General features: G+C 32.2%; 1 protein-coding gene across 1 annotated transcript in view; it reads right to left on the bottom strand.

Annotated features, from left to right (window-relative positions):
• Positions 1–10,730, bottom strand: part of LOC129004912 (Krueppel-like factor 6) — a 496,340-nt gene extending 485,610 nt beyond the window's left edge. Inside the window, exon 1 of the mRNA XM_054433617.1 lies at positions 10,313–10,730. Within this exon, the coding sequence (XP_054289592.1) occupies positions 10,313–10,414 (102 nt within the window). The 5' untranslated portion in view covers positions 10,415–10,730. The remainder of the gene's footprint in view (positions 1–10,312) is intronic.
• Between the last annotated feature and the right edge of the window lie 1,671 nt (positions 10,731–12,401).

Below are 12,401 nucleotides of genomic sequence, written 5' to 3' on the forward strand. Positions count from 1 at the left end.
ATTACAATTTAAAAATTATAAATATCAACTTAAAGCCCCATTTGTAATTTATGCTGATTTTGAGTGCTTTATAAACTCTAACAACCATACTCCATCTGGATTTGCATTTGTCGTAGTAAAAGATTCTAAGATTATTTCTGAAGAGTTATATAGTGGCGAAAATGTTATGGATGTGTTTTTCGAAAGGTTGTTTGAGACTTATGACTTCATTAAAAATCAAATGGCAATATATATCCCCCTTGTAATGACTCCTGAGCAAGAGGCATCTTTCCAAAACTCAACACATTGTCATATTTGTGAAAAGCCTCTATATTTTGATAGGGTACGGGAACATTGTCATTCAAATGGCCAATACCGTGGAGCTGCCCACAATGATTGCAATTTAAACTATAAAGTAACAAAGAAAATACCAGTATTCTTTCATAACTTAAAAAATTACGATGGACATTTAATTATGCAACACTTGGGAAAGTTTAATCGTAAATTAAATTGCATAGCCAAAGATATGGAAAAGTACATTTCATTCTCTGTTGATGATTTAGTATTTTTAGATTCCTATAACTTTCTGTCCCTTCCATTATACAAATTAGCTTCCAATTTAAATACATTTAGATTCATAGACAATCCACTACTACAACGCAAAGGCGTATTTCCCTATGAATATATGACAGGACCAGATAAGTTTGCAGAGTCTCTACCTCCAATTGAAAAATTTTACAGTACTTTAACTAAAGAACATATCTCTCCCATCGAATATGAACATGCTAAAAATGTCTGGACCCATTTTAATATACATAATTTACAAGAATATCATGATTTATATCTTAAAACAGATGTATTGCTACTGGCTGATGTGTTTGAGACATTTAGAGACCTGTGTTTAAAGGATTACAAACTTGACCCCGTACATATGTATTCACTTCCAGGACTAACATGGGAAGCTTGTCTTAGAATGACTGGTATAAAATTACAATTATTTCAAGATATTGACATGCATTTGTTCATAGAAAGTGCAATCAGAGGAGGAGTCAGTATGATTTCTACACGTTACGCTAAAGCCAATAATAGATATATGGGCAAACATTATGATCCCAATCAAGAAAGTGTGTATTTAATATATTTAGATTGTAACTCGCTATACTCCACAGCTATGTGTGAGACACTACCCGTGGATGGATTTCGTTGGACGAATGAGATAGACTACAAAAACAATCAAAATGATGAGTTTGGATATATCTTAGAAGTTGATTTAAAATACGATAAAAGCTTACATGATTTACATAATGACTATCCATTAGCACCTGAGAAAATGAATGGCAAATTAATATCTAATTTAAATGACAAAACTAAATATATTTTACATTATAAAGCATTACAAAAATATGAGGAATTAGGTTTGGTTGCTACAAAATACTATAGAATTTTAAAATTTAGACAATCAAAATGGCTTGCACCCTATATTAATTTTAATATTGAAAAACGCAAATGTGCTAAAAATGATTTTGAAAAAGACTTTTACAAATTGTTAAATAATAGTCTCTTTGGTCGAACAATTATGAACCAACGCAAGTTTCGTGATATATATCTCAAGGATGAGTCACTATTAACAAAATATGTCACTAATCCAAGGTTTGACTGTAGCAAAAAGTTCGATAACAATTTACATGCTATACATTTAAATAAATTAGTTGTAAAGTTTAATAAGCCGATATATTTGGGAATGACCATTTTGGATATTAGTAAAGTAATAATGTATGATTTCCACTATAATTATATGTCAAAATTTAAGAACAAAAGATTTCTTATGACTGATACAGATTCTTTAATGTATTCTATAGTTACAGAGGACTTTTACAAGGAAATAGAAAGTGACTTGCACTATTTTGATACCTCTGGATATAGTAAAGACCATTTCTTATACTCTGATAAAAATAAAAAAGTCACAGGCAAGTTCAAAGACGAATTAGATGGTCATATTATGTATGAATATTGTGGTTTAAGACCAAAGTTATATTCTTATATTCCTCTAAAATGGTTATATGAAGAAGACAAGCAAGCTTTAGAGGTGAAGAAAGCTAAAGGAGCTGATGGTGCTACAGTTAAACATCTCCTTAGACATCAACATTATTTGAACTGTCTTGCAACTGGGCAAGATTACTATGAGAATGTGACAAGAATTAAATCTACAAATCATCATCTTCAAACCTTAACCATGAACAAGAAAGTACTATCATTTGACGATGACAAGAGGTTTATTCTAGAAGATGGCATCAATACGCTTGCGCTTGGTCACTATAAAATTGATCAAACATAAATCTATATTTGCCATTATTCTTTGACCTTTCTTTGTCTATTACAAAAAAGCCATATTTAGTTTTATCCCAGCATTGGTGGCAGAGATTTCTAAATTGGTTAAATGAAAAGTCATTACCAACATGATTGTTATATACATGTTTTAAATTTAAATCATCTTGTTTAAATAATATTAGGAAATTTACATTATCACGTAAATGTTTGTGTACTTTGCTGTAAGATTGACACAAGTAAAAACAGTTAATATTTTTATGTCGACCCATTGAAAAAAATTGTGTAATATTTTGACTATTTATGTCATCAAATACAACAACTGACTGTGATTTTACATCATTTGGTGTGATTTCACAGTCAGTACACGTGTGTAATTTCACTTCGTCACACAAACTAAATATTTCAATTATTTTTTTATATTTTTCTTGTTCTAAAGATTTAGATATTAAATATAAGTTTGTAAATTTTAATCCTTCCTTTCTTACAATTAAATTGTAAATTACAACCGTCTTCCCACTTCCACTTGGACCACAAATAACACATCGAATATTGGTAGGAAATAGACCCAACTTCTTTGGTATATTTTCCTTAGTATGTACTATTTTAAATTTATGTTTTTGTTGAATAAAAGACATTTTTTATATAATAAAAATGGTGAAAAATGATAATAAGAAAACATGTAAAAAAGGCAAAGGTTTATTCTTAAAGCCTTACAGGGGTCGAGGGCTATTGAATACTCTTATAAATAATCTTCCATTTCCACTTCACATACCATCATATCGGTACTGTGGACCTGGAACGAATATACGTCAAAATCTAGCCAAAAATGTACCTCCAAAAAATAAGTTAGACTCTTATTGTAAAGAGCATGACATATTCTACATGAATAATCCCGATACCGCTGCTCGGAACAAAGCAGACATGAGATTAGCAGACTTAGCTTGGACTAGAGTAACGGCGAATGACGCAAATCTTGCTGAAAGAGCTGCAGCTTATGCGGTGACAAATTTGATGAAGGCAAAAGCAAAAATGGGAATGGGATTAAAATTTAATAAAAAAGATGGACAACTACCAGCTGTTAGAGGCCGCAAAAGACGTGCCTCACTTCCGGGGGGTGTACCTAAAAAACGAGCTAAAAAATCTAACACCAAAAGTAAAAGAGTGCGGAATAGTTAATTTAGACAGTTCATCTGGCACACATTGGACAGCATATCGTAAAAATAAAGATATTGTAATTTATTTTGACCCATTTGGAATCCAACCTCCAAAAGAAGTAATTAAATATTTTGAGGGACATAAAATATTCTATACAACCGATCAAATACAAGATTTAAATAGTTCTATTTGTGGAATTTTATGTTTATCATTCATAAAAAATTTTTGTTTATAAAAATGGATTCATTTACAATAACATTTTCGGGTACAGAGCCAGAGCTAAAGTCAGTGTTCTTTCCTCCCATAGAATTAAATGATGATTATGTAATTGGATTAGTTGATTTTCAAAGTTATAATTCTATATTTAATGTGAAAAAACCTCTAAATACTTTAACATATTACAAAGTAGAGAAAAAAACATTACCAAAGGGAGAGATCTTAGTTGATGATTTAAACCAGTTATTAGATGGTAAACTTAAAGTTATAATACATAAAAATGGAGAAGCATTAATTAATACTAAAGTCAAACTTTTATTCAAAGGGCTTATTCCAAAATTAAATAAACTTAAAGGCAACAAATTAACCATTGGAGAAGGTGATGATGTTTTCTATTATGACCACAAAGCTCCAGTTACAATAGAAATTTCTGAAGGAACATATGAGGTGGTTGAGCTTGCAAAGGAAATTCAAAAGCAAATCCCAGACTTTTTCCTTACAGCTAATAATAAAACTATGAAAGCGACATTACTTTCTAGCCACGTGTTTGATTTTACAAAACCATGTTTAGGGTCTGTTTTATTGGGATTTAAAGGTGTTTCTACTCCTGGTGTACAGTTTGAATCTACAAATAAAATAAACATTAATAATGTAAATGTGATTAGAGTAAAATGTAATATTGCAAACGGGTCCTATTTAAATGGAAACAAATCACACACCATACATAGCTTTTATCCAGAAGCTCCTCCTGGCTACAAAATTATTGAAGTTCCAAGAAATATTATATATTTTCCTGTAAATAAGAGAAGTTTAGATGTTGTCAGTATTACATTTGCCGATCAGCATGACAAGGCAATTGACTTTAATGGAGAAGAAACTACAATTACTTGTCATATAAAAAAGATATGAGAATTTATAAGAATTTATCTATAAGTATACAAAATGCTAGGTTCCTACGATCAATAGGACTAAAGTTAAAATTTTCTATTAATAAAAATGGAAGATTTTCTAGACGTTACAGGGAAATCCCAATTCGACGATAGTGTGGTTAAAATTACAAATCACTCCTATGTTCCCCATAACACTTTAGCAATAAATAATTCTGATGAAATTCGAATATGTATTAATAATCAAGATTTGCTAACTCTCCCATGTAGGAGTTATCTGTATATTAAGGGAGAAATTGAAAATCATGATAAAGGTCATTTTATAAATAATGCATTTGCATTCTTATTTGATGAAATTAGATATGAAGTCGCAGGTAAAGAAATAGACATTGTAAGAAACCCAGGAATTTCTAGTCTTATGAAAATATTGAGCTCTTACAATAAAACAACTAAATTGTCAAATGTGGCATTTGATTCTGACACGAATTTAAAAGAGTTCCATAAAAGTGGCAAGTTTAGTACTTGTTTGCCATTAGAACTATTAATGGGTGTATTTGAGGATTTTAATAAGGTATTAGTAAATGTCAAACAAGAATTGGTGTTGAAAAGATCCAAAAATGATTTGAATTGTATATTAACAACCACTAGTGCTCCAGCCAGTGGTACTGCTGATGCAATTCCCAAAATTATACTTAACTCAATTCAATGGGTGATGCCACATGTAATACCATCAGATGGGGAGAAGTTACAATTACAAAAGATGTTATTGCAAAATAAAAATTTGCAAATTGCATTTAGAAGCTTAGAGTTGCATGAACTTCCATCATATCCCAATACTACAAGACATACATGGTCAGTAAAGACATCTTCAAGTTTGGAGAAGCCTAGGTATATTATATTTGGTTTCCAAACAGCTAGGGATAATAGTGCACGAAAAAGAACTGATGAATTTGATCACTGTAAGTTAAAAAATCTCAAAGTATTTCTAAACTCTGAATATTATCCTTATAGTGATTTAAATCTCGACTTTGAAAATGGAGATGTCTCTAAAGCTTATGAGATGTTTATGAGGTTTAGAGAGACTTACTATAATACTATCCCAGATCCTATGATTAGTAGGGCTGAGTTTATGAAGAAATATCCACTAATTGTAATAGACTGTTCTAGACAGAACGAAACAGTGAAGGAAGGAATTGTTGATATTAAATTAGAGATTGAAACTGCAGAAAATGTACCAGCAAATACATCTGCATATTGTTTAATAATACATGATAAAGTGTTTGAGTACAATCCTTTGTCAAATGAGATAAATAAAATGTAAATAAAAGATGAAAAACATTCAACAAGAATTGGTTGACTCTGCAAATCAAATACGAGAGAAATATAGAGCTTTAAAACGTGGCAAGTTTCTAGAGGCTGAAGAGAGGTTTCAAACATTCCAACCTTTAATAGAGCCATTACAAGAATTAAAAAAAATCGCCAAAACAGAGAGGCCTCGAATGGAGATTCTCCCAATGACTCCATCTAGAATACCAATAATACCAAGATTACAACCATTACAGCAATCCACCCCACAGAAATTAGATTTTGGTCTTTTAGCATCAGACTATTTAGGAAATTACCTCAGTAAAAGTAGTATGACAGACACTACATATGGTATTAGACGAGAAGCAAATAAATTTTTTATTGGAAATAAGGAAGTTGACATTGCCAATGATGATGTTACAATTGCAAATAAAACCTACAAGGGGACAAAAGGTTTGTGGCAATTGTTAACTTTAAAAGAACCTGAGGATTATACTCCGGCTGATTTGCAAAATTATAAAGAAATTTTGGAAGCTACAAATGGACATTTAAAGAGTTACAAAGATGGTGCACCAATTTCAAGTAATAGACATACTAAATATCTTAATATAATTAAACCTCTATTTAAGTCTGTTGGTGAAGGTTTGAGACAAGTGACTGGTAATAAAATAGACTATATTTATTGGGATGATCCTAATGAGCTTGTAGATAGGTTAAGACTTCTTTGGCTAAGTCGCCAAGCCGGTAACTCAGGAGTGGATAATGAAATAGATTCCATTATTGAGGAATTGAGAGAAAGTGGAATTATTTACTAAATAAAAATATGTTTATAGATAAATTTTATCGTTTATATAATCCATATAATAAGCCTGCAGAACCCAGGGCTAGTAGTGAACCTACTTTAAATTTACAAGACGATAGTTGGAATGGTTTAAACCGTAAAATTGGTAACGTTAAAGATGGGGAGTTTGTAGATGATGTATCAACTTTGGGACAGACATTAACTAGAAAAGGTGATGTCTTTTTACAAGGTAAAACTAAATATGAGTTTTTAGAATCTAAGAATAAAAATTGGAATGCTAAAAAACAGAAAATTACTAATGTGGGAAAGGGTGAAAGTTTAGATGATGTGCCCACTTTACAACAGACTTTAATACGAAAAAAAGATGGTACATTTGTACAAGACAATAATAATTATGAATTTTTAGAATCAGAGAATGGTATTTGGAATGCTAAGAAACGGAAAATTACTAATGTAGAAAAGGGCGAAAGTTTAGATGATGTGCCCACTTTACAACAGACTTTAATACGAAAAGAAGATGGTAAATTTGTACAAGACGATAATAATTATGAATTTTTAGAATCAGAGAATGGTGTTTGGAATGCAAAGAAACAGAAAATTAGTAATTTGATGGAAGGTACAGATAGTAAAGATGCTGTGAATGTTTCACAAGTTCCAAAAATGGAAGCAGGCTATTGGAGTTTTAATAGTAAAAGGTTAGTACGTGTTAAACCTGCCATTGATGACACTGACTGTGTTATAAAAGAACAGACTATAACTTTTGATAAAAAAGAAAAATGTTGGGATGCCAAAAAACAATTTATAAGAAATCTACCAGAGGGGGAACATTTGGATGATATTTGTCTAATGTCACAATCTATGCATTACGATGGATCAAAATTTGTATATGGAGAAAAAAATTTTAATTTGATGGAATATAATCCTGATTTATTAGTTGCTGACCCCACATCTTTGAGTGGATTTAAGTATATAGATAATAGACCATATATACCAGAAAACTATGTATTTAAAAGAATGGAAGATAATCTATTGATTGGGGCTAATGGTGATGTATTTAGAGTTACAGGAAAGGATGATGTTATAAAAAATGAATGAAATTGCATACGAGCTTCATAAGCCTGCAAGAAAGAATTTCATTAGAAGGTCTTTTAAAGTATTGGGTATAAACGAAACCATACAAATAGATTTAGTTGATATGCAAAACTATGCTAGAGAAAATTCTGGCAATAAATATATTTTAACTTTAATAGATACATTTTCTAAAAAAGCTTATGCTGCTCCACTAAAGAATAAGACAGGGTTAGTGGTTACAGAAGCCATTAAAACCATTCTACCAAAGGGGGTTAAAAACATTCAATCTGACAATGGAAAAGAATTTTTTAATCAATATTTTAGCAAACTAATGAAAAAATTAAATATTAATCACTATCACACATTTTCTACAACTAAGGCTGCAATTGTGGAGAGGTTTCAGAGAACTTTAAAGAATTGGTTATATAGAGAATTTAGTGCTCAGGGGAGTTATAAATGGTTGGATTTACTTCCAAAGTTAATTCGAAAATATAATAATAAAGTGCATAGATCTATAGGAATGAAGCCTAACCAAGTGAATGTTAAGAATAGTAAATATGTGCATGAGAGGTTGACTTCTAAAGTAGTGCAAGTTAAAAAGCCAAGATATAAGGTAGGTGATAGCGTAAGGATTTCCAAGTATAAACATGTTTTTAGTAAAGGTTATACTCCAAATTGGACAGGGGAACTATTTACAATAGCAGAAGTTAAGAATACAAAGCCTGTGACTTATATCTTGAAAGATGAAAATGGCAATATAATCAGGGGAGGCTTCTATACAGAGGAGTTGTTAAAGACCAAGTATAAGGACATGTATTTGGTAGAGAAGGTAATTAGGAGAAAGGGTGATTCGTTGTATGTCAAATGGCTTGGGTTCCCAAGTAGCCAGAACTCATGGATTTCCACTAAGGATGTCCAAGGGAGCACATCATGAGCCGGGAGCATGCCCGAGTTCACGCACAAACCTCACATGATTTTGAAAATATACATGGGAATGGATGTGGATTTGAAATTTTAATGGAGTTTGAACATTTATATAGGCTTGTATTGGACGAGATCCAGGTCTTTAAAAAAGTGGCCATAAAAATGAGCCATATTCCAGACGTGTTTTTCAGTATTAACAAAAGTAGAAAATTTATATAGGGGTGTATAGGTCGAGAGCTGGGTCTTTAAAAAAAGTGGTCAAAAAAAGCTCTTCCATTTTTTTCTCATTTTTCCCCTATAAAAAGTGCCCTAAAAGTGCCTCTAAAACGCCGAAAGTGGGGTCATATTCTGGTATTATATCTACTTATATTAGGTTAGTATTTGTTATCTTTCATTAGATTGTATGTTTATTTATTCTACAAATAGTTTTAGCCTACATGTAAACATGTAGGCTTACTGTAAATAGTGATAGTTAGTCATTCCAAAAATGAATGAATTCCCGTTATTATTTTTTATAGCCAGTATGAAATTTCTTTACTTTTAAATGTTATGAATTGATGTAGGCCTACTATTATTGCATAGCAATGTAGCCTAGTTTTAGGTGCACTAACGATTCCATTAGTTGGGCGAATAAATGGCTTTATCTTTCATATGGTTTCATCGAGAAATAATGTAAACACATGTAGCCTATATTTTCAAAACATGATAATATCGTGAAAAATAATATTTCAGGGATAATTGATTACAATATAGGTCTTATTATTTGTAATTTATAAATAATTCCATGCGACTAGGTTCCATCAAATAAATAATTCCATCTACTTTCCACAAAACACTAAACCTAAGTAAAACATTAATTATTTTTACTGTTGATACAATGTATATTGTCAAGACAATAAAGTATTTATTTATATTTATTTATTTACTTGTTTGATTATAAATGTTAGTTATTTCCATTCAAAAATAGCTGTTTGTCAATTAAACTGGTTATAAAGGTAATGTATTCAACGATACTTATTGTCAAACTGTTTTATTATTGAAGTGTTTGTTTATAAACCTACTGTTTGTAAATATATTCATGATGACGGATTGACCGCAATTATAGGTTGCTATTATTTTTTGTATGAACAATTTTTATATTTTTGTTTTATATTCGCTGGACGTTTAATACACAACCTCCAGCCGGATACGTAAAACCATTAGATTTAAATAACAAACAAATAGCGATAGTAAAACCAAAATTAATACGATTAATTTCAACGGCATCTTTATACAACCACCGAAATAGCACTTTATTCACAAAGTAAATATGACTAAAACAATCCAACTGTAGGCAGTAGAACAAACAAAAGTAAAGCTGAAAGTTCATTTCAGCTTCACACAGCGTCGGAAATGTTCAGTAAAGTAAACAACGTTTGGAAATATCTCGGCCCAGCGGCGGATACGCGTTGTAGGAATAAACAAAACACAACAATGGTACATAACGTGCGGTACTGAGTACTGAGTAGTGAGTAGTGAGTAGTGAGCGTGTTGCTGAGTAATGGTGTACTGTGGTAGTAATGAGTAGTGAGTAGTGTACGATAAGCCGCCGGTAGTTTCCCAGGTTTACGAGCACACACCGGTAATTAACCACATGTTACCCTACCTGTTGCCAATGGTCCTCCAAAGACGGCTGTGCGGAGAAATATCCCTTGTCGTGAATATCCTGCAGCTCCTGGAAGATATTCCCGCTGGGTAAAATATCCATGGTGGAGTCGGTAACGAAACACAGAGTAAACAGCAGATCAGTATAGCATAACCGTTCAGTCAGCTATTAAAACACGGTAATAGGGACACCCAAAGACCGTCTCATGTTTTTGAGGTTTACACACAGATATTTACAATATCGATTGGCTTAAGTATCGACGAGAATGTATTACCTACAGAAACACTGTTTCACTGCACTCGCTGGGGTTAGAACTCGCGCACTGAACCACCGCAGAACGGAACAGTTGATAAATGGAGGAAAAACGCCGGCTGATAAGAGAAGTGCGAGGAACTACGATACGAGCTGCTAGGGTGCCTGCTACAGCACGACTGACGACTGTCGGCGCAAGCCGGCGGGAGACGACGCGAGCGCTTCGAGCTTCCAGCGCCTTCCGCGGCGAGCACGCAGCGCCACCGTCCACCGCCGATATTGGACCTCAGAAATGTTGCAATTAAAATAGTTTCTGCCCGTTATATTTAAAGATTTCAGGAGTTCTTCGTCAAACAATTCGGATTAAAATTTTCAAAGTTTTGTTCCCGGTTAACTAATTGCAATCGGAAAACGAGGAATTGAAATTTGTTGAATCCACGTAGAGATGGAATTTGTGTTCTTATTTTAATGCTGAACATCGAAATTTGAGTTGGTAAAATGTATATCATGCAACCGTATAAATGAAATAATATGTTATTGGTCTTTGTTATCCTTGGATTTGGTACAGGGCCAGACATCTCCTTTTGTGTTTACTTGCTGTTAGAGCAAATAGATTAGATGGAATAACAGAATGTATTTATTAGCTTGTTATTAGCCTATATCATCTCAACAATGTTACAAACTTTTGAAGTAAAAAGGTTAATAAACTTAATAATTTGTCCAATGTGGGATGAATATAGTGTAGTTATAAAACATTAGGTATAACCAGTATGTTTTCTGTGGTATAACGTCGATTTAGGTTTTCAATCCTCGCTCATTCATTTGTATCCTTCTGTAATTTTGTAATTAAACCCTGGCTATTGCATACGGTATTGCATTGAACTCATCAACGGCGACGAATGCATAAATGCACAGACAATATAAACACTGTCATTTGCATCCAGTGGAAGCGAACGCAAGGTCGTCAGGAAAAACTGTAGATGACGTAACCAACACAGCTGACAGAGAAGTCATGAGACCTTGTGACCTAGTGCATAGCTCAGGTGACCTTCACAGGCTGCAACTTCATAGGGAACTAATAACGTTGTCAATGCAACAGGTTTGCCTACATAACTATTATAGGCAATTACTATAAACTATGGTAGATAATTCTGGTTAGGTCGTAGCTTTGACTATAGATCTAGACTTCCCATTTCCGTATTTAAGGTTTGTCAGTTATAGAATAACCATGAACATTGTTTAATTAAAACACCGATAAAGTGCATATGTTAATTAATGATTTTTAAGTACCAATAAGACAACTTTTTTACTGTATGCTATAAAGAATTGACTGCCAAATATAACTTTGTTATTTTACTTCATGAATATAATTTTATTATTTTACTTAATGATACATTATTTTATTACTCCTCTATAGCCAAATTTACTATTAATGTACACATTAAGAGGGGAATTAATTTCAGATCAAAGCACACACTGTGAATTGCTAATTCTACCAAGGTATTTTAAATCAATAATTAATTACATATTATGGTCACTATAGATGCAACGTCTACTTCAGTATCCAGTAATAGATGTTTGGCTACTGTATATTCGATAATCTTTCCAGAATGTTTCAAGTAATACTTAATACTATTCAATTCAGATACTAAAAGTTGACTTCTGTTCCGCCGGTTTTGAATCTGTGTTTTTAAGACTCGATGTGCTCAAACGTGCTTTGATTTCGAATAAATGTTGTTTACTTGACGATTTGACGCGGTTTGCTTTAAATTTTGGTTATAATAATACGTTGCAAATATATTTTTAATTAATATAAAATACGAAGCGCTAAAATAGT

The sequence above is a fragment of the Macrosteles quadrilineatus genome, unplaced genomic scaffold (genome assembly GCF_028750875.1).
Source record: "Macrosteles quadrilineatus isolate MER2022 unplaced genomic scaffold, UCM_ALF_1.0 Scaffold_12__1_contigs__length_5162894, whole genome shotgun sequence".
NCBI lineage: Eukaryota > Metazoa > Arthropoda > Insecta > Hemiptera > Cicadellidae > Macrosteles > Macrosteles quadrilineatus.